The following is a 23,620-nucleotide window of genomic DNA, read 5'->3' as shown; positions in this document are numbered from 1 at the left end:
TTTGCTGCCTCTGCTTCATCTCCATGTAATGTTGCAGCCCAAGGGGGACTGTAACTAGAGCCCCCAGGACTGTGAGCAAGTGGTGTTCTCAGAGGCCTTCCTTTAACATCCAAAGCCTTGCAAGTGTCCAGCAGCACTTCTTGCACTCCCTGAAATCTAACAATTTTTTTAATGTATTGCACCAAGCCACTATTCCAATAAAATATAAAACACTCCAAAAGCTGAAATCAAAACTTAACTGAAAGATGTGTGTGTCCCTTTAAGAAATGCTGACAGCGTCTCTGTACAACTGCTGCACGCACTTTCTTCCTTGCGTGATTAGGAGAGTGTGGTATAGAGTGCGGCGATGTCCAGAATCGCAGTCGTGCGTCAATTCAGGCGTTGCACGCTGATTGACGTCACGATCTACACATTTGCATTGGAGAGGTGAGCACAGTGCTGCTGACCTTTCCAAAATGGTGGCGGCCGCGTTCTGCACCGCAAGCGGGCAGAAGTGAGTCAGCCGGCACTTTTTCAAGAAAACAGACCTTAACAGCCAGCATTATTACATGGAATTTTGCGGCCTAAGAGAGATGTGAGCTTGGAGTCTTACCTTTGCAGCCCTGCTCAGCTAGATCCTGGATGCAGTGCTTCTCGCATTGACCTATTCAACCACCTCTGCGCACTCGTCCCAGGCAACTTGTCTGGACACCCTTCTGCTGCACGTTGGGAACATTATCTCTTTCCTTCTGGTCACCTCCTGAACAAGATCCTCCAGAGCAGCGTCTGAGAATCAGGGGACCCTTGCTCCACTTGTTCCATCTGCTGTTTACACTATACATCAGTGATTCAGTTAAGTAAAGGTAAAGTGCCCTTCCGCTTTATGAGGTGCAGGCTGCCTTTAAATGATGTCACTGATGCCCGATTTCCTGCCAGGCGTTCTGCCACTTTCAAACAGGCTAGTCTTATTAGCACTGCACCCATTTAACACCTGTTTTCACCCTTTGGCCAAAATAACCCCCCATTCTTTTAAATTGTGGGTTCTCAATAATAGATATATCTTTGTCATATCTGTCCTTATAGACAAATATTTTCATGAGGCTGAGAAATTGTAAAGCAAATATATAAAAAAGTTATGTTAGATAAAATATGGCTTGATGAAACCTATAAAAAGAAAGGCACACAAAAAGAACTACATTTATAACTACTGTAAAAGGTATATTGATGAAATGTGTTGTTTCAGACATCATTACCTATTTAATTGTTTGAAATCTTGAACAATGAATGACTTGTTTTGCATTTCATGAGAAAGAATGACGGATAACTGTGGAAAAATTAATGGGATGATTAAATGTCCTGTAACTGTATTGCGTGTAATCATTTTGATTGGGTACTTGATTTGTATTAGTATTTTTGAATTTTAAAACAAGATAATATAATCAACTTCATATTTTTTAAAATGGCCCCCACCCGACCACCACATTCCCACCTCCTCCCGAATGTGCCCTCCCAAATGATCGTACTCCCCCATCCCCAGGACCTACCTGAGAGTCGCTGCCAAGGAAGCAACCAGCTCAACTCTATCCTCGTACAACCACCAAACTGACTCTGGATGCCCGGACTAGTGTCCGCAGCTCACCGGCAATATGCTGGCCTTTTAACTGTTGTTCTCAGCTCTCTTCTGGCATTCAGCTCTTTGTTCATGGTTGGATCAATTCTGTGACATGGTCTGGAGCTGAATGGTTCTGGTGTAACCCAAACTGAGCATCAATGAGCAGGTTATTGGTAAGCAGGTGTCATTTGATGGTGCTATTGAAGACTCCTTCCATCACTTTGCTGATGATTGGGAGGAGTCTGATAGGATAGCAATTGTCTGGGTTAAATTTGACCTGCACTTTCTGGATAGGAAGTACTTGGGCAATTTTCCACATTTTCAAGTGGATGCCAGTATCATAAGCTGCACTGAAATAATATGGCTGGGTGGAGGGAGCATGGTTAGTTTTGTTGTGCATGTCTTCAATAGTGCAGCTGGGATATCGTCAGGTTCCATAGCCTTTGCTGTATCAAGTACCCAGCATTATGTGCACTGCCCTGTGAGATTACACAATAATGGTGTAAAGAAGCTGGGTAATTTGTGATGGTGGCCTTTCATGAGGAATGGACTTTTGAACAGGCAGGTCAGCAGCATATTAGACATGAGTTGCTTCCTTTCCCTGTAGAGTGTAGCTGAAAGGATTAAATAATTATGAAATGGAAAGGTGGAGTGCCTAAATTCAAATCCAGCGAGATATTAGTTGCTAGCAATTTTAGGCCACATAGGTAGCAATTTTAGGCACCATTGTTCGAAGACCTATGATTCCTTTTCTAACACATCTTAAGGAAATGGGGAAATTTGCTTAAACAGAAAGTTACAAAGCAAACACCTGATGTGAAACACACAGCTTTACATTGCATCGCCAACAGTGTGCGAATGTGCAACTTAATTTAGTTAATAATTAATATTTTGTAAATAACATCTAATTGATATTTTCCATACTTAAATAACTGCTAGTCTCTTTCATGTTGACTCATCAGTGAGACTTTGTTGACTTTTGGTGTTAGAACGGTTCTATGTGGATCATTTCCTGTTTAATATACTGTGGACAAATTTAATCGAAGTTTTCAAGAATTTGCTGGAAAAATAATGGTAAGCTTGAATTTGCTCAATAATTAGTATGTATAAAAAAAACAGCAATTTCTGGCAAGGAAGAGATATGCCGTGAGTTGTAAGTTGTGAATCACCACAAATTGCTGGGCAATTTTCACCGCTCTGCTGTTAGCCTCGCAAAAACGAGAGCTCACCATTAACCTCCCCATGAGTGTCAAGAAATTGCTGGATTTGTGCCGTAAATATTAATTAATCGTGAGGCAGAAAGTTAGGGCTGCTATTTCATGGCATAAGGGCCCTGTTAAGGGGATGATTTATAGGAACAGGAGTAGGTCATTTAACCCCTCGAGCCTGTTCTGCCATTCAACAAGATCATGGCTGACCTGTGACCTAATTCCATATACCCGCCTTTGCCCCATATCCCTTAATACCTTTGGTTAACAATCTCAGAGTTAAAATTAACTATTGACCCAGCATTAACTATCCTTTGCGGAAGAGAGTTCCAAACTTCTACCACCCTTTACTTGTAGAAGTGTTTCCTAACTTCACTCCTGAAAGGCCTGGCTCTAATATTTAGGCTATGTCCCCTGGGCCTCGACTCCCTAACCAGTGGAAATAGTTTATCTCTACCCTATCATTTCCCCTTAATATCTTGAAAACTTCGATTAAATCACCACTTAACCTTCTAAATTCCAAGGAACACAACCCTAATTTGTGTAATCTCTCCTTGTAATTTAACTCTTGGAGTCGAGGTATAATTCCAGTAAATCTACGCTGCACTCCTTCCAAGGCCAATATATCCTTCCTAAGGTGTGGTGCCCAGAATTGAACACAGTACTCCAGGTGTGGTCTAATTAGGGTTTTGCATAGCTGTAGCATAACTTCCACCCCCTTGTATTATAAGACTTTCTCCTACTATTGTTCAGACCTCGAGAATCACAATAAGCGTGACAATGACAGATAAGTTTGTTATAAATAAAATGATCTTTATTCACACTACAGTTTAAAAATTCAAGCTTACTTAGAAGCACCCTCAGCAATGTATATGCCCACAGTTTATTAATTCGACAGTACATAAAAATACCCCTGGCAATGTATATGCCCACAGTTTTAACATGCCATTCAACCCTGGAGGCCCAGAAAGAGAACAGTTGAATCTGTAGTGCCTCACTGATGCAGGTAGTAAATTGTTCCTCGAGGTATTTTAACATTTAAAAAAAAATTCTTCCTATTCCTTTTTGTCTCTTTTCTCTCACTCTTAATCCAATCTTTATTTTATCAATCAGGAATGGATGAACAGGCTGGGTCTCTTTTCTCTTGAAAAGAGAAAGCTGAGGGGTGACCTAATTTTAAAGCCTTTAAAATTATGAAAGGTTTTGATAGAGTAGACACAGTGAGACAGACCTCTACTAATGTTAATGTAAAACATAATTTCATGCATCATTCCAATTTTTTTTCTTGAGGCTATGTATCCCCCTATGACAGCATTCATTTGATGTGGGATTTCCCTCCCCCCCCCCCCCCATTACTACCCCTTTCCAGTCTAAGAATGTGAGACTCCTGGCTAGCTCCCAAACCAACTGCTAGGAGATGAATTGATGCGGTCTTGTAGAGACTTCACATTCAATTTCTCTCTGCCCTTGAATACACATCGGCCCAGAAATTCGGGTCGGGGGCTTCCCGCGGGTGTAAGCCCCCGACCTGCACTTACCTACCGCGCCGGCCGTTGAGCTGTTGGCCCGCGTGGGATTCCGATCCTGGGCCTCCTCCAACTGCTGGCGCGCAGTGCTTGCGTATCCCAGGTGCGCAGTTAGTTCGATGTGTCCCCTGGGATCACGTGGGCCATGGAGAGCCAATGGTAGCAGGGAATGCTTCATTCATAAGTTTGACAGGAAGAGCTGTCAAACCTATAAATACTATAAGCCCCAAAACATCACAAAATCTTCAAATAAATTTTTAAAAAATCACATTTTTAAAATAACTATAAATTACATGAAATAACTATTTTAAACAATAATTTAAATTTTTGAAAAAATGAATTACATTTTCTAACGGGGCTAAAAATAAACTTACATTTCTTTAAAGTATTTAAAAATAATAAACCTGTGGAAAAAATGTTTTAATTATAATTAATTCACCACTTACCTTGTTAAAAGCAGGCCTTGTGCCTGCTTTTTAAAAATGTAACTCCTGGAGACTTACCCTCCCGGAAAAACCTGGAAAAAAACGTAAGTTCGATGCGCACGCGCTGCCTCTCCGGCACACGCGTTCCACCTCTCAACCCCTTCTTTCAGGGGAACGGAAGTGCCAGTTTCCCGCGCATGCACGAAACCGGCACTTCCATCGGGCTTACGGGTGAGTACCCTATGCGTACTCACCCATGCAGACCCGAATTTCTGGGCCATTGATTCTAGACACCTGCCTCAGCAGCAGGACCGAGATCAGGAAATCAGTAGACTGGGGATCAAACCAGAATCTGTGGCACCACATGTTGGTGCTCCAAGGTACTGTGCCATCAATCTACCTACAAAAAAAGGATTGATTCTAAGTACTTGGTTATACAGCAAATTAATGTACATCACTGCGTTTTCAATAATAAGTATAAAATTAAAACTCTGGAATTACAACTGAGTATTGTAGTAGAACTTACTTTTGATACCACCAGAAATTTAAAAGGCCATTGTTAAAGTATCATCGATTTGAAGATAAAACAAATCCCCAAAAAACTGTACTGAGTTGATTGGAACCCATTGTCCTGTTATAGCTAAAGGTGAACAAACCCACAAAAAAGTTACTTTAGTAGTTTCTTGTATTCCTGTCCTTTTGGAAATAATCCTAGTTTTCACAATACTTCTGTAACATGCTAATGTATTTCCCTGTCAGGGAGCTTTGCCACCCAGAAGTTTATACTGGAAACTTGTAAACGTATTCCCTGATTTTCTGTTCATTAATGGTTTAAAGTGGAAATAGTTCTGTGCTGAACATTAGTAGCACATATTTGTCTGCCCACTTCTTGTGTACCACTATAAAGTTCCTGCTAATGTGACAAGCCATGGAGCTTGGCACTGTCAGAGTTACGAATTCTCTATTAATGCCTGGAACCAGATGACAAAGCTTTTACTTTTGGTATGCAAAAGTACCATCCTCTCAGGAGGAAACTAAGATTATTTATTTATGGACATTTCATAGAGTAATGAAAATTAAGGCTTTTCAAGCAATAATGGAGCCCCAAAGTGTCAAATTTCTTTATTTGCAACGGGGAGTCCTGCCACATCCAGTTGTATACAGTCGGGAGGGAGTGGCTCTGGGACTCCTCAACATTGACTCCGGACCCCATGAAGTCTCATGGCTTCAGGTCAAGCATGAGCAAGGAAACCTGCTGATTACCACCTACTGCCCTCCCTCAGCTGATAAATCAGTACTCCTTCATGTTGAACACCACTTGGAAGAAGCACTGAGAGTAACAAGGCCACAGAATGTACTCTGGGTGGGGGGACTTCAATGTCCATCACCAAGAGTGGCTCAGTAGCACCACTACTGACCGAGCTGGCCGAGTCCTGAAGGACATAGCTGTCAGTCTGGGCCTGCGACAGGTGGTGAGAGAATCAACACAAGGGAAAAACCGACTTGACCTCGTCCTCACCAATCTACCTGTCGCAGATGCATCTGTCCATGACAGTATTGGTAGCAATGACCACTGCACAGTCATTGTGGAGACGAAGTCCCATCTTCACACGAAGGACACCCTCCATCGTGTTAAATGGGATAGATTCAGAACAGATCTAGCAGCTCAAAGCTGGGCATCCATGAGACGTTGTGGGCCATCAGTAGCAACAGAATTGTATTCCATCTAAAAAGCGGAAGCAGCATGCTATAGACAGGGTTAAGCGATCCCACAATCAACGGATCAGATCAAAGCTCTGCAGTCCTGCCACGTCCAGTCGTGAATGGTGGTGGATCATTAAACAACTAACGGGAGGAGGAGGCTCTATGAATGTCCCCATCCTCAATGATGGTGAAGCCCAGCACGTGAGCGCAAGAGACAAGGCTGAAGCGTTTGCAACCATCTTCAGCCAGAAGTGCCGAGTGGATGATCCATATCGGCCTCCTCCTGAGGTCCCCACCATCACAGAAGCCAGTCTTCAGCCAATTCGATTCACTCCACGTGATATCAAGAAACGGCTGAGCGCACTGGATACAGCAAAGGCTATAGGCCCCGACAACTTCCTGGCTGTCGTGCTGAAGACTTGTGCTGCAGAACTAGCCGTGCCTCTAGCCAAGCTGTTCCAGTACAGCTACAACACTGGCATCTATCCGACAATGTGGAAAACTGCCCAGGTATGTCCTGTCCACAAAAAGCAGGACAAATCCAATCCGGCCAATTACCGCCCTATCAGTCTACTCTCAGTCATCAGCAAAGTGATGGAAGGTGTCATCGACAGTGCTATGAAGCGGCACTTACCAATAACCTGCTCACTGATGCCCAGTTTGGGTTCTGCCAAGACCACTCGGCTGCCGACCTCATTACAGCCTTGGTCTAAACATGGACAAAGGAGCTGAATTCCCGAGGTGAGGTGAGAGTGACATCAAGGCAGCATTTGACCGAGTGTGGCATCGAGGAGCCCAAGTAAAACTGAAGTCAATGGGAATCGGGGATAAAACACTCCACTGGCTGGAGTCATACCTAGCACAAAGGAAGATGGTTGTGGTGGTTGGAGGTCAATCATCACAGCCGCAAGACATCGCTGCAGGAGTTCCTCAGCCCTAGGTCCAACCATCTTCAGCTGCTTCATCAATGACCTTCCCTCCAACATAAGGCCAGAAATGGGGCTGTTTGCTGATGACTGCACAGTGTTCAGTGCCATTTACAACTCCTTAGATAATGAAGCAATCCATGGCCGCATGCAACAAGACCTGGATGAAGTTCAGGCTTGGGCTGATAAGTGGCAGGTAACATTCGCGCCTCACAAGTGCCAGGCAATGACTATCTCCAACAAGCGAGAGTCGAACCACCACCCCTTGACATTCAATGGCATTACCATCGTCAAATCCCCCACCATCAACATCCTGGGGGTCACCATTGACCAGAAACTTAATTGGACCAGCCACATAAATACTGTGGCAACAAGAGCAGGTCAGAGGCTAGGTATTCTGCAGTGAGTGCCTCACCTCCTGACTCCCCAAAGCCTTTCCACCATCTACAAGGTACAAGTAAGGAGTGTGATGGAATATTCTCCACTTGCCTGGATGAGTGCAACTCCAACAACACTCAAGAAGCTCAACACCATCTAGGACAAAGCAGCCCGCTTGATTGGCACCCCATCCACCACCTTAAACATTCACTCCCTCCACCACCGGCGTACCGTGGCTGCAGTGTGTATCATCTACAAGATGCACTGCAGCAACTCGCCAAGGCTTCTTCGGGAGCACCACCCAACCCTGCGACCTCTTCCACCTAGCAGGACAAGGGCAGCAGGTGCATGGGAACACCACCACCTCCAAGTTCCCCTCCAAGTCACACATCATCCTCACTTGGAACTATATCGCCGTTCCTTCATCGTCGCTGGGTCAAAATCCTGAAACTCCCTCCCTAATAGCACTGTGGGTGTACCTTCACCACACAGACTGCAGCGGTTCAAGAAGGCGACTCACCACCATCTTCTCAAGGGCAACTACGGATGAGCAATAAATGCTGGCCTTGCCAGCGACGCCCACATCCCATGAATGAATATTAAACAAAAGTTACTATCTGGCTTGGGAATGCACCAAATTGATACTATTGCCTCATTTTCCCTCTTGTTTCATTTTACATTACTGCCATCTACAGTCAAGTCTAAATGCAGATTAAACTTAATTCACCATCTTTACCTGTAAATATGTCTACTGCTCTCCAGTGTTCTCCCTCATGGTGGACAAGAAGAGTAGTCAAAAAGACCACTAAACAGTGATTTGCTGTCTTAAAGTAGCCCAGTGTACCAGATTCTGAATACAAGAATATTTTTCAAGTTCAACAAAACACCAGTGCAATTGGTTTGATCTTGGCATAGGTATAAACATCAACCTTTTATTTTCTCCTGATCAACAACAACAACTTGTATTTATATAGCACGTTTAACGTCGTAAAACGTCCCAAGGATCTTCACAGGAGTGTTGTAAAACAAAATTTGACACCGAATCACATAAGGAGAAATTAGGGCAGATGACCAAAAGTTTGGTCAAAGAGGTAGGTTTTAAGGAGCGCCTTAAAGGAGGAAAGAGAGGTAGATGGTGGAGAGGTTTAGGGAGGGAATTCCAGAGCTTAGGGCCTTGGCCGCTGAAGGCACGGCCACCAATGGTTGAGTGATTAAAATCAGGGATGCTCAAGAGGCCAGAATTAGAGGAACGCAGATATCTTTGGGCGGGGTGGGGGGGTTGTGGGGCTGGAGGAGATTACATAGATAGGGAGAGGCGAGGCCATGGAGCAATTTGAAAACAAGGATGAGAATTTTAAAATCGAAGCACTGCTTAACTGGGAGCCAATGTAGGTCAGCGAGCACAGTGGTGATGCGCAATGTTCACCGTAATTTCATTTTGGCTGTGTAGCCCTTTTATGGGGTTCCGTGGACCATTTGCAGTTTTGTGCATGCGTGAACTTCAACGTTGCAAAAGCTGGTCCCGAGCTGCAACTTATAGGGAACGTTGGTGATGGGTGAACGGGCCTTGGTGCGAGGTAGGACACAGGCAGCTGAGGCAGGGGCAGAGTCGGGCAATGTTATGGAACTGTAAATAGGCGGTCTTATGCAGCAGATATGTGGTCGGAAGCTAATTTCAGGCTCAAATATGACACCAAGGTTGCAAACAGTCTGGTTCAGCCTTAGACTGATGCTAGGGAGAGGGATGGAGTGGATGGCTAGAGAACGGAGTTTGTAGCGGGGACCGAAGACAATGGCTTCAGTCTTGCAATATTTGGAGGATATTTCTGCTCGTCCAGTATTGGATGTCAGACAAGCCGTTTGACAATTTAGTGACAGTGGAGGGGTCGAGAGAAGTGGTGGTGAGGTAGAGCTGGGTGTCATCAGTGTACATGTGGAAACTGATGTGTTTTCGGATGATGTCGCCGAGGGGCAGCATGTGGATGAGAGATAGGCAGGAGCCAAGGATTGATCCTTGGGGGACACCAGATATAACGATGCGGGAGTGGGAAGAGAAACCATTGCAGGTGATTCTCTGGCTACAATTACATAGCTAAGAATGGAACCATGCGCGTGCAGTCCCACCCAGCTGGACGACAGTGGAGAGGCGTTGAAGGAGCATGGCGTGGAGGGAGTGCAGCGAAGATTCACCAGGTTGATACCTGGGATGGCAGGAATGACATGAGGAGAGATTGTGTCGATTGGGCTTATACTCACTGGAGTTTAGAAGATTGAGAGGGGATCTCATCGAAACCTATAAAGTTCTGTCAGGCCTGGACAGACTAGATGCAAGAAGGATGTTTCTGATGGCCGGGGAGTCCAGAACCAGGGGTCATAGTCTAAGGATAAGGGGTAAGCCATTTAGGACTTAAATGAGGAGGAATTTCTTCACCCAGAGAGTGGTGAACCTGTGGAATTCTCTGCCACAGAGGGCGGTGGAGGCCAGTTCATTAAATATGTTCAAGAAAGAGTTGGATATATTTCTTAAGGCTAAAGGGATCAAGGGATATGGGGAGAAGGCAGGGACAGGGTACTGAATTTGGATGATCAGCCATGATCTCATTGAATGGCGGAGCAGGCTCGAAGGGCCGAATAGCCTACTCCTGCTCCTATCTTCTATGTTGCTACGTAAATGTGTCAAAGGCTACAGACAGGTTGAGAAGGTCACATAGGATGTCATTTGTGACTTTGTGATCCAGCCAGATCAGTGGTGAATGGCTAAACCATTTGTCTGCCATATCCGTTCAAGTCTGCGTCCTTTGTACTTAAGGGACCAGAGATGAGGGCCGTACCAGGAAGAATGTCCAGGGTGAGAGAGAGTAATGGTTTAATAGGGACGAGGGCATCAAAGCATATGGTGAGGTTGTGGTTGAGCAGAAATGTCGTGGTGAATGGAGGGCCAAAGGCTAGACAGTTGGGATTTTATAAGTGCAGTTGTAAGTGAGCTGGTCCATCAGGTAGATGGGAAGAGAGATCAAATTGATGTTGGCTGATTTACCAGAATTAGAAGCTTAGGCTGCGATTTTCCCTACCTAGGCGGGCGACCTCGGTGGTGGGTCCCGACCCCGCTGCTGACACCATCCGGCCTCTGAAATTACTTTCTGATGATTGGGCTTGTTAAGCACGCCCAGCACGTTTCCCAGCCAATTAGAGGAAGTGGGTCTGGTGACGTCATTTGATGACGCGTCATCAGCCGGTTTCCTTAAAGAGACCATGCGCGAATTTACTTTGACATTTGTTCTACAGCATTGAGGTGCTGCAAACACTGACAATCACTGCTCAGAGGTGCACGGCTGCACCCAGGCTCTCCCATGCTTATGGAGGGAGTCACAGCACGCAGGGAGGTTCTCTTCCCTTCCCATGGGCAGAAGATACCTCCTCAGGAGACCAACGCAGCCTGGTTGCCCATTCCACAGGCGGGCACAAGCAGGGATGTCCTCAGGAGGACCAGGCTGCAGGGACGCAAACCTTTCAAATCTCAGTCGATCACGAAACTTTACTGCAAAGCCACACTCAACCTCATCCTGCTGTGTCACTCATCACATCCCCATTACTCTGACTTCACCGAAGCGTACGAGAGCATGGGCCTTACACTAAACATCTGTAAGGCAAAGGTCCTCTGCCAACCTGCCCCCACCACACAGTACTGCCCCCCGATTATCAAAATCCACGGCAAGGCCTTGGACAACGTGGACCACTTTCCATACCTCGAGAGCCTACTGTCAACAAGGGCAGACATCGACGACGAAATCCAACACCGCCTTCAATGTGCCAGTGCAACCTTCGGTCGCCTGAGGAAGAGAGTGTTTGAAGACCAGGACCTCAAACCCAGCACTAAGCTCATGGTCTACAGAGCAGCAGTGATACCCGCCCTGCGGAGGCAGCATTGGTGGTACCTCTCCAGTGCTTTGAGGTGCCTGCTGTATATGGTCCATGTCTCTGAAGCATACAGCAGGGCGGGTATCACTACTGCTCTGTAGACCATGAGCTTGGTGCTGGGCTTGAGGTCCTGGTCTTCAAACACTCTCTTCCTCAGGCGACCGAAGGCTGCACTGGCACACTGAAGGTGGTGTTGGACTTCGTCATCGACATCTGCCCTTGTTGACAGTAGGCTCCCGAGGTATGGAAAGTGGTCCACGTTGTCCAAGGCCTCGTCATGGATATTGATAATCGGCAAGCGGTACTGTGTGGTGGGGGCAGGTTGGTAGAGGACCTTTGTCTTACGGATGTTTAGTGTAAGGCCCATGCTCTCGTACGCTTCGGTGAAGGTATTGACGATGGTTTGGAGTTCGACCTCCAAGTGTGCGCAGACGCAAGCATCGTCTGCATACTGTAATTCGATGTCAGAGGATGGGACGACCTTGGATCTGGACTGGAGGCGACGGAGGTTGAACAGTTTCCCGTTTGTTGTGTAGATTAGCTCCACTCCAGCGGGGAGCTTACCGAGGGTGAGATGGAGCATTGCAACCAGGAAGATCGAGAAGAGCGTTGGTGCGATGACACAGCCTTGCTTGACCCCGGTCCGTACGTGAATTGGGTCTGTGGTGGATCCGTTGGTCAGAATCATGGCTTGCGTGTCGCGTGAAGCAGGCGGAGGATGGTGACAAACCTTTGAGGGCAGCCAAATTTGAGGAGGACACTCCATAATCCGTCACGGTTGACAATGTCGAAGGCCTTTGTGAGGTAAAAGAAGGCCATGTACAGCGGTTGGTGCTGTTCCCTGCATTTCTCCTGTAGTTGATGCGCGGTGAAGATCATGTCCATTGTGCCCCTTAGTGGGCGGAATCCGCATTGTGACTCTGGGAGGCTTTTCAGCCACTGGGAGAAGGCGATTGAGGAGGATTCTTGCGATGACTTTCTCTGTGGCAGACAGCAGGGAGACTCCTCTGTAATTACCGCAATCGAACTTGTCACCTTTCTTGAAGATGGTCACGATTACGGCATCTCTGAGATCCCCTGGCGTGCTCTCCTCCTTCCAAATAAGAGAAATGAGTTCATGTGTTTGAGCCAATAGTGCTTCTCCGCCATGTTTTAGCGCCTCGGCGGGGATTCCATCTGGTCCTGAGGCCGTGTTGTTCTTCAGTTGTCAGATGGCCTTTTCAACCTCATACCGGGCTGGGGTTGTGCTGAGGTGGTGGCGGGTAGCATGCTGCGGGATGGAGTTGAGGATACGCGCGTCAAAGACAGAGTCTTGGTTAAGGAGATCTTCGAAGTGCTCCTTCCAGCAGGCACTGACTGCCTCTCTGTCCTTGATGAGTACCTCTCCATTCTTGGCCCGCAGTCGGGTAGGAACTTGGGTGCTTGGGCCGTAGGTGGTCTTGACTGCGCTAAAGAATCCTCGCATATTGCGGTTGTCGGCTAGCTGCTAGATCTCCTGTGCTTTCTCCAACCACCATCTGTTCTTTAGGTCACGAGTTTTTTTGTTGGACATAGAAACATAGAAACATAGAAGATAGGAGCAGGAGTAGGCCATTCGGCCCTTCGAGCCTGCTCCGCCATTCAATGAGATCATGGCTGATCATCCAATTTCAGTACCCTGTCCCTGCCTTCTCCCCATATCCCTTGATCCCTTTAGCCTCAAGAAATATATCCAACTCTTTCTTGAATATATTTAATGAACTGGTCTCCACCGCTCTCTGTGGCAGAGAATTCCACAGGTTCACCACTCTCTGGGTGAAGAAATTCCTCCTCATTTCAGTCCTAAATGGCTTACCCCTTATCCTTAGACTATGACCCCTGGTTCTGGACTCCCCGGCCATCAGAAACATCCTTCCTGCATCTAGTCTGTCCAGACCTGACAAAATTTTATAAGTTTCGATGAGATCCCCTCTCAATCTTCTAAACTCCAGTGAGTATAAGCCCAATCGACACAATCTCTCCTTGTACGTCATTCCTGCCATCCCAGGTATCAACCTGGTGAATCTTCGCTGCACTCCCTCCATGGCAAGAACGTCCTTCCTCAGGTAAGGTGACCAAAACTGCACACAATACTCAAGGTGCGGTCTCACCAAGGCCCTGTACAACTGTAGCAAGACATCCTTGTTCCTGTACTCGAACCCATTTGCTACGAAGGCCAACATACCATTTGCCTTCTTAACCGCCTGCTGCACCTGCATGCTTACCTTCAGCGACTGGTGCACAATAACGCCCAGGCCTCTTTGCACTTCCCCTTCTCTCAAACTATTGCCATTCAAATAATAATCTGCCTTCCTGTTTTTGCCACCAAAGTGGATAACCTCACATTTATCCACATTATAGTGCATTTGCCATGTTTCTGCCCAATCACCCAACCTGTCCAAATCGTACTGGAGTTTCACGACATCCTCCTCACAGCTTACCCTCCCACCCAGCTTTGTGTCGTCTGCAAATTTGGAGATATTACATCCAATTCCCTCGTCCAGATCATTGATATATATTATGAACAGCTGGGGTCCTAGGACCGATCCTTGCGGTACCCCACTAGTCACTGCCTGCCACTTGGAAAACGACCCGTTTATTCCAACTCTTTGCTTTCTGTCCACCAACCAGTTCTCTATCCAAGTCAATACCTTGCCCCCAATCCCATGTGCCTTAATTTTGCACGCTAATCTCTTATGTGGGACCTTATCGAAAGCCTTCTGAAAGTCCAAATACACCACATCCACTGGTTCTCCCTTATCTATTTTACCAGTTACATCCTCAAAAAATTCCAGTAGATTAGTCAAGCATGATTTACCTTTTGTAAATCCATGTTGACTTTGTCCGATCCTGTCACTGCTTTCCAAGTGCTCTGCTATTACATCTTTTATAATAGACTCTAACATTTTCCCCACTACCGATGTCAGGCTTACCGGTCTATAATTACCCGCTTTTTCTCTACCACCTTTTTTGAATAGTGGGGTAACATTAGCTACCCTCCAATCCATGGGTACTGTTCCAGAGTCTATCGAGTTCTGGAAGATGACCAGCAATGCATCTACTATCTCTAGGGCCACTTCCTTAAGTACCCTGGGATGTAGACCATCAGGCCCTGCAGATTTATCGGCCTTCAGCCCCATCAATTTTCCTAACACCATTTCCCTACAAATACTGATTTCTTTCAGTTCCTCCCTTTCCTCCCTCCGCCTTCAGGCGTTTGTAGGGCTGCTTTCTTGCTCTCGAGTTCTGTTGCTGTTTCCAGATCAGGAATACCTTGCGCTTGTGGCTTATTAGCTCCTGGATCTCCTGGTCGTTCTCGTCGAACCAGTCTTAGGCCTAGAAATTCAGTGGGCCTTGCGCCCACTTAGCGCCTAAAGAGGTCTTTTGCGCCGGCGGGGTGGTAGCGCGGAAATTGAGTGCAGCGGTATTGGCGGCGGTAGCCGTTAGCGCTGCGCCGGGACCGATGACGTCATCGGTGTGCGCGGTGGCCCGTAACGCCCCGAAACCGTGCCGATCCCTATATTTATTTGCGCCCGCCTCCTCCGAAGCGGGCGCAAACAGCGAACAGAAAACGGGGCCGTCCTGCTGCCATAGTGGGGCGCTTTAAAGCAGAAGGTGCGGCCGGCCGCTTTTTCGGCGGCCACCTGCCCGCACCTCCTTCCCCGGCCTCCTCCACCCCCCCCCCGCGGCATTGCCGGCTGGTTTCCGTGGAGCCCGGCACTTCGCCGTTGTGCCGGGCTCTTTTGCCGGCACTCGCGATCGGGGCTCCGGCCGTTGCAGGCACCTCCCCCTTAAGAGAAGGAGGAGGCCTGCAGTACCGCAGCCTGCCGCACCGCATCGGGTGGCGCTGCGGCAACTAGCGCGCCGATATTCAGTTGCAGCGCCCCAAACGGAGGCGGGCACACCCTGGTATAGCACCCGCTTCCGAATTGGGGCGCAGAAGACGAATATACGGCGTGCACTAATGCCTCCCCGCCCAGCGCTAACTTTTGGGCGCGAGCGAGCTGCCCGCGCCCAAGTGAATTTCTAGGCCTTAGTGTTTTCTGGTTGAGTGACCAAGTGTCTCTTCACAGGTGCTTATTACGGAGGCCTTGAGTGCAGACCAGGCGCTGTGCACACTCTGTGTCTGTGAATCACTGGGAGTCGTCAGGTTGGTTGTGAGGTGCAGGCTGAATAGGGCTTTCTTAGCAGGGTCTTTGAGTGCTCCAGCGTTGATTTTCCTGTGGCATTGCTTCTGTTGCCGCCGCTGTTTTGGGGATACGTTGATGGCGATGACAGAGCAGATTAGGTGGCAGTCTGTCCAGCAGTCGTCAGCTCCTATCATGGCGCGAGTGATGCGGATGTCCTTGCGGTCCCTCGCTTGGACGATGCCGTAGTCCAGCAGATGCCAGTGCTTGGAGCGAGTGTTGCCATGAAGCCTTGTACTTGTCTCTCTGACAGAACAAGGTGTTGGTTATGACAAGGCCATGTTCTAAGCATTTCGTCTGGATGAGAGTACCATTGGAGTTTGCTTTCCCTACCCCCTCTCTGCCGATCACACCTCCCCAGAGGTCTGTGTCCTTTCTAACTCTGGCATTAAAGTCACTAAGGAAGATCAGATTGTTGCCCGTTGGACTCGAGACAGGGATTGTTCAAGGCTGGAGTAGAATTTCTCTTTGCTCTCACCTGTAGCTTCCAGTGTTGGGGCATACGCACTGATGACCGTAGCGCACTGGTTCCGGGCTAGGGTGAGCCGTAGAGTCATACCAACTAGCAACACACAAGGGTAGGCACTTAAGTGTTTTAGCCAATGTTCATGTGAAGTTTCTGTTAATGCGCTGTCAAACATTGAAATCTTTATTTTTAACACTTTGCTTTCTTGGACAGATTTGTATGCACCTTTGGAAGTGGCTTCGTGAGTTGCAGTGAATGGTGAGACATAACGGTACCCCCCGCAATGCTGATGAGTGTGAAAGGAATGGCTTGGGCATTGTAGGGATGCTTTATGGTGTTGGTGTAGGATGGTGCCAACCTGGCGCGTCATGTGGCAGCCAGTGTGTACAGCATCAAGTGAAGTAAATGTGGCCTTGGTGAGGCCATCCCTGGCATCCCGGGCAGCAATGTGGGCGGGTGCTGATGTCCTGTGCAGCATCAGGGGATTGCAGAGAAGGTTGGTGTGGTTGTCGGTGCTGCTGGTATGCCTGGTGATGCTGGTGTTGGGGCTGATCGTGGTCAGATTGTGAGGACCAAGGTGAGAGAGTATAAAGTGCATCCATGCTGATGGAATAGATGGCAGGTGAAGTAGAGATTACAGAAGCGATCTGTCAATGGTGGGAGAGATAATGAGGTCAGACTGCATGGAGACTTGTGTAAAGACTTGCAGCATCCTGAATCTGTAGTGGAAATGCAGTTTAGAGATGCTAGTGCTCAAGGGAAGATATCTGAATCAGCTTGGAGCTTACAATTGACATTTGAAGCTGTCAACTCATCAGCTGATTCAATGGCCACTGACCTCCCACCTCAGCTTCACTGATGAGGTCTAGGCACAGCGGGAAACCCGTGGAAGACTTGTGAAAGTTAAAAAGCTGGGATAAAAAGCATTGTTAAGTGGCTGTAAACAAGCCACTAATGATTTGAATTGGGTCCCCTGCTGCTGCCTGTCGGCTCTGCTCAGCGCTGGTGTTCTGCCCTCGCAACGCGATTCTATGCAGAGCTAGACAGATAGCGAACAACTCGATATCTTCCAATAAAATCACAAGGCTTGACTTTTCTTGTAACGCTTTACTGAACGATTCTAATTGTAAAACTGAAATACAACACAGAAATGGAAGGACACATTAGTATACAGACGCATAATTGATATGTATACACAAATTTAGGTACGCCTGGGCAACACGGTACATCTGGCAACGAATTACATTTAGCAAGCTGGAAGGCATTCTCTTTAAATTAGCCCTGTACATAGTGTATCAAATACGGCTGCTAGTTAACCAGCTAGACAGAGAAAGTTACAACTAAACATTTTCTACAACATGCAGTGTACGCTAATCGTCTATAGCATTCTAAGTACTCACAGACAAACAATTTCCAAGACTGAAGCATGGGGACAATACAACCGAGGAGCACCGTGGCGCAGGTCTTGTTCCGGCGGCAGCTCCACGAGGAATGAACTCGCAGTGCCGTGGGGAGCGTGGTGACCTCATCACGCTCGGGGTCGTGACGTCGTCGCGTTTGCCGGTAGTTGCGTCGCTGGCCGTTGGGGCCTAGGTCGGGAGCAGGAGCTGGAGGCCAGGCTGGGCCGGTGCTTGCCGCGGGAGCGGAGGATAGCGGCGCTCCCGGCGGCTGATCGATGCGGCCGAAGACGCTGGGCCGGGCTGTGCCGGCAGCCTTTCTGGAGAGCCGAGTCGGGCCGGCAGCCGCCTCACGCACGTACGTCACGTCGTACGTGACGTGACGTCAGCACGCTAAGGCGTGTCTTAAAGCGGCAATGGCCCTAAACGGTGAGTTAAAGGGGCAACGGCCCTAACAGGTAAGTTATACATATTTAAGTAGGTTATGTACATACAGTAAGGTTAAGTTAGAGGGAGAGACAGCACACTCCCCGCTTGGTACAATTCCATTTGTACCACTACAGATACAAAATAACCTGGAGAAAACGTCCTTTGGCTGCCACACGCTCAGAGTCCGTTCTCTAGATTTCTTCGGAAAGGAGGACTACGATCTCTGAGACTGGCCTCGGAAACACCTTGACAGTCTCTTCCTTGACGGTCTTCACCTCCACCTTGCGGACCCTCTTGTCCCTGCTCGGCAGAGTTTTGATGGCCAGTCCCACTGACCGTTCGTTTGTGTGCTTGGCTGTCTTTCAGCAAGACGACATCTCTCACTTTGACATTCGGCTTGTCTTCTGTCCATTTCCTACGGCTCTGTAGGGTGGGCAAATACTCTCCTCCCCATCTCTTCCAAGAAGTGTCTGCACGACACTGTACTTGCTTCCACTGCTTCCCGTGCAGCTCGGCCATGTCGAAGTTTCCAGAGGGAGCTGAAATAGCACTCATCTTTTGAGTCAGGAGCATCGCTGGGGTGGGGACTGCAGGCGTGTCTGGGTCGGTGGACCCCGGCACCAGGGTTCTCCTGAGCGAGCAGAGGCGCCCCGCAGCCTGCTCCCCGCTACTCGGAAGACGGCGTCCAGGAGGGCGAAACGGCAGGGGTGCCGCCCAGCTGTGTCTATCGTCCTTGGACCTTTCAAGCACTGAGCATCCTAGGCCATCTGTGCTCACAGTGGGGCCTGCCTCTTCCTCACAGGCAGAGGAGGTTGACCTATGATGCTGCGTCATGTCGTCGTAGTCCTCCTTTACCTGGATCCTGTTTGGGCATGGGCTGAGACAGGATGTGCGACCGTTGCACGACACGTTTGCTTTATAGACGCTGACATCCGCTGGTTTGTGGACTGTTCCCAGGCAAACTCCACCCACGAGGACCCATCCCAAGTCAAGCCGCTGCGCATAGGGAGCATCGTGGGGCCCGTTGATGTGCTCACGTACCTTGTGCACCCTTAAGATGTCTCTTCCCAAGAGTAGGAGGATTGGAGCGTCCGGGTCCACAGCTGGAATCTTATTGGCAATTGGCTGTAGGTGGGGCTGATGGCGTGCGACCTCTGGGGAGGGGATTTCCGTCCTGTCCTCTGGCATCATGTCGCACTCAATCAAGGTGGGGAGGGGAAGCTGTAGTTTCCCATCCATGGACTCGATCATGAAGTTCCCGACTCTCCTACCCGTAGTATCTGTTGTCCCTGCACAGGTTTTTAGCGTGTACGGAGCGGTGCTGGCCTTGACGTCGAAGAGATTGAAGAATTCCGTCTTCGCTAGGGACTTGTTGCTTTGCTCATCGAGCACTGCATACATTTTGATTGCCTTCTCCTTTCTCCCTGCAGGATATGCTTTAACCAAGCAGATTTTGGAGCATGAGCGTGGGCTGCTTGCATTTCCGCAAACCTCTGTACACTTGGAGGTGACTGAAGATGTGCTTTCGCTTTGCTCCCCGCTATCCTCTTTGTCAACCGCGGCGCTCTCGGTGGTTGACGGAGGAGGACCTGGATGCAGGGCTGCTATGTGTTTTTCGCTGTTGCACTCAAGGCACTTGATTGTCGCCTTGCAGTCTTTTGCCATGTGCGTAGTCGACCCACAACACCTGAAGCAGATGCGGTTCTCTTTCAGGTATGACGTGCGCTCATCAATGGGCTTGTCTCTAAAGCTTCGACACTTTTTGAGTGGGTGGGGCTTCTTGTGTATAGGACACTGACGATCTGGGTCATCCACTTCATTCCCAGCAGAACTGGATTGGTTGACTGAGGGTTCGGCTGGAACCTCTGTTTTGTGCACAGAGGCTTTGTTGCTGTCCTTTGTGGGTTTCTCTGTTCTCGAAGGAGCGTAACTGCTGGAGGTGGAGAAAGCGAAACTTGGATCATTCCTCACCCTTGCCTGTTGTTGGACAAACCTGGAGAAGAGAGAGAAGGGGGGAAATGCCACTCCATTTTCCTCCTTGTACTTGGATCCCTTAGCTATCCATTTCTCTTGAAGATTGTGGGGGAGCTTTTCCACTATTGGGTTTACCCCGCGAGCCGTATCCAAATACGAGAGGCCGGTCAGGTAACCTTCTCCCTTGGCACACTCCAGTTCGAGGAGAATGTCGCCCAGTTCTCTGAGCTCGACATTATCCTTGTTGGTTAGCTTCGGGAAGTCCTCAAGCTTCTTGAGCAGTGCGTGTTCGATGACTTCTGGTGTCCCATAACAGTCGTTGAGATGTTGCCAAACCAGGTGGAGGCCTGCTGTGGGATTGAGGACGTGCGCTGAGCGAATTCTCTTCGCCTGCCTTGACGACTCGGCTCCGAGCCACTTTGTCATCAAGCCTAGTTCTTCTCTGGCTGACAGATTCAAGTCCTTGGTGGTACTCAGGAAGGATGCTCTCCATGACCAATAATTTTCAGGACGGTCATCGAATTCTAGGAGGCCTGAACTTAACAATTCTCGGCGAGTAAAGTACCTGGCGAAGTCTTGTGCGCCTTGCGGCTCGGGTGAGGACTGCTTAGCTGGATTGGCCGAGTGTTGTGGAGGTCCCTGCAGGTGAGTTTTACTCGTTTCTTCTCTTTTGAGCTCAGTGTCTCCGAAAACGGGCCGTTTGTTGCTGGGGTGAGTAGCTAGTTCTACGTCGAGATACCTGAATGTTTCCTTTGAGAACACTTTGGAGTGTTGTTGGACATACTCATTTGTACGTTGCACTGGACTGAGGGGCTGTTCCAGGTCATATGTTTCCTGGCTGGGCTCCCCGCGTTCGCTCTCCTCATCTTCTTCATAAGCTGCGGCTTCGGCTTTAGCGGCAGCGGCAGCTCTCTGGCTTTGGAGAATGTGGAGAATGGCAGCGAGATCAGCTCTCTGCTTTACAAGGTCGGCTTTCTGCTTCATCATACTAGCTTCGAGGTCAGCTCTCTGCTTCATCGCACTAGCTTCGAGGTCAGCTCTCTGCTTCATCACACTAGCGTCGAGGTCGGCTCTCTGCTTCATGAGGTCAGCTTCTTTTTCAGCGAAGGACAATTGCGCTTGGGTGGCCTTTGCCTTGGCACGTGCTTTGGCGGCTGTAGAAGCTGTCGATGACGACGGTCTGCTGGACCGCCGAGATGACCTAGAGGATACTTTAGAGAACTGTGACTTGGCGTCGTTTGCTGGGAGAGCTGTCGGTGACGACGGTCTGCTGGACTGCCGAGATGTTCTAGAGGCTGCTTTAGAGGACTGTGACTTGGCCTCGTTTGCTGGGAGAGGCTCATTCTTCTCGATTGGCTGGTCGACTTCCTCTAGAGTATATTGTTTTCCTGAGCGTAGACTCATGGTAGCTGAGTGGTATCTTCCTGTGCTTGAGCCCGCTGTGCTGCTGTCTTTTTACTGTTCTGCCCTCGCAACGCGATTCTATGCAGAGCTAGACAGATAGCGAACAACTCGATATCTTCCAATAAAATCACAAGGCTTGACTTTTCTTGTAACGCTTTACTGAACGATTCTAATTGTAAAACTGAAATACAACACAGAAATGGAAGGACACATTAGTATACAGACGCATAATTGATATGTATACACAAATTTAGGTACGCCTGGGCAACACGGTACATCTGGCAACGAATTACATTTAGCAAGCTGGAAGGCATTCTCTTTAAATTAGCCCTGTACATAGTGTATCAAATACGGCTGCTAGTTAACCAGCTAGACAGAGAAAGTTACAACTAAACATTTTCTACAACATGCAGTGTACGCTAATCGTCTATAGCATTCTAAGTACTCACAGACAAACAATTTCCAAGACTGAAGCATGGGGACAATACAACCGAGGAGCACCGTGGCGCAGGTCTTGTTCCGGCGGCAGCTCCACGAGGAATGAACTCGCAGTGCCGTGGGGAGCGTGGTGACCTCATCACGCTCGGGGTCGTGACGTCGTCGCGTTTGCCGGTAGTTGCGTCGCTGGCCGTTGGGGCCTAGGTCGGGAGCAGGAGCTGGAGGCCAGGCTGGGCCGGTGCTTGCCGCGGGAGCGGAGGATAGCGGCGCTCCCGGCGGCTGATCGATGCGGCCGAAGACGCTGGGCCGGGCTGTGCCGGCAGCCTTTCTGGAGAGCCGAGTCGGGCCGGCAGCCGCCTCACGCACGTACGTCACATCGTACGTGACGTGACGTCAGCACGCTAAGGCGTGTCTTAAAGGGGCAATGGCCCTAAACGGTGAGTTAAAGGGGCAACGGCCCTAACAGGTAAGTTATACATATTTAAGTAGGTTATGTACATACAGTAAGGTTAAGTTAGAGGGAGAGACAGCACAGCTGGCAGACCCGACATCGGGAAATGCAGGTGTGCGCGTTTTGACAGCGGGTTCCCGACCCACTGTCAATCACTTTAAATTTCACAGCTGACTCGCCACCAATTCCGTCTGCTGAATGCCGGCAAAATCGTGGCCTTATTTTCTGTTCCATCCAAACCAGGAATGTATTGTTGGACAAGTTACAGTGGGCTTTAATGCCCTTACCAAAGCTATCAAAAAATTAGAGGAGTAATTGACCGTAGCAGACATCTCTCAGATTATATTGTTACTCCCAGTGGAACTAATCGTCAATATTCAATCCAGTGGTGGTAGTTTATAGCTCTATGCCATCCTTTACAGAACTTTACTTGTATACTCAGAAATCTTAATAGAAAATTAACCAATCTACTCATTAAACACTAATGAACAAATGCTGCTTATATTGAAGAGAAGTACTAATCTGATGAGCAACGACCTAATGCATGTTCTATGCATGCTTGTCTAACTTTGTAAGTAACTTAGTGCAGTCATGCTTTGAGTGGAATTGATGCCACAACAATAACGCTCTCTCTAGGGTGGTAGCTTAAATATTGTTTCCCACGCTACATGTAAAAAAGAAAAGTGTGACAAGTCAGCTGTTTATCAAAAATGGGGATTGGGATGTTTTTCAAAGGTTTAGTTTTCATGCTTAAGCATCTTGTGAGCATTCATTCATCATATGGACTGCAGCAGTTCAAGAAGAAGGCTTAGCACCTTCTCAAGGGCAACTAGGGATGGACAATAAATGCTGGCCTTGCTAGTGATGCCCCTATCCACAGAATTAATTTAAAAAAACAACATAACAAAAGGCTTTAACAAACTCATTGCTTCCCAATGGGCTGCTATCCCACAGATCTCTGGATATGCTGAGGGAATGGCCAGCAGCAGGGGAATGACGGGAGCTGGCACGAATAATGAAGATGTTTCTCAGGGTGATGCCACATCTGTACCAGTCAATCATCTGGCTCAAATGACTGCAGATATGCTAGATCAAGTGCAGGCCAAGAGAACCACCACAGCAATACCCAAGGCTCAAAGTGAGGGATTGGACCACCTCCATACTCAGACTAACACCTAAC

At 48.3% G+C, this 23,620-nt stretch overlaps 1 protein-coding gene across 1 annotated transcript; it reads right to left on the bottom strand.

Annotated features, from left to right (window-relative positions):
• Nucleotides 1-1,117: 1,117 nt before the first annotated feature.
• Nucleotides 1,118-22,381, bottom strand: LOC147123430 (uncharacterized). The gene is made up of 3 exons (XM_086004402.1): nucleotides 22,001-22,381; nucleotides 20,804-21,732; nucleotides 1,118-1,143 (listed from the first exon to the last, which is right to left on the bottom strand). Exons 2-3 carry the CDS (start codon nucleotides 21,549-21,551, stop codon nucleotides 1,118-1,120), a joined length of 774 nt encoding a protein of 257 aa, XP_085860528.1. The 5' UTR covers nucleotides 21,552-21,732; nucleotides 22,001-22,381.
• Between the last annotated feature and the right edge of the window lie 1,239 nt (nucleotides 22,382-23,620).

This window comes from Somniosus microcephalus, chromosome 2, assembly GCF_052327205.1.
Source record: "Somniosus microcephalus isolate GS21.2 chromosome 2, FLI_Smic_1.0, whole genome shotgun sequence".
NCBI classification, from domain to species: domain Eukaryota; kingdom Metazoa; phylum Chordata; class Chondrichthyes; order Squaliformes; family Somniosidae; genus Somniosus; species Somniosus microcephalus.
Note: the sequence above shows the minus strand (reverse complement) of the source record. Positions and strands in the feature narration are given on the sequence as shown.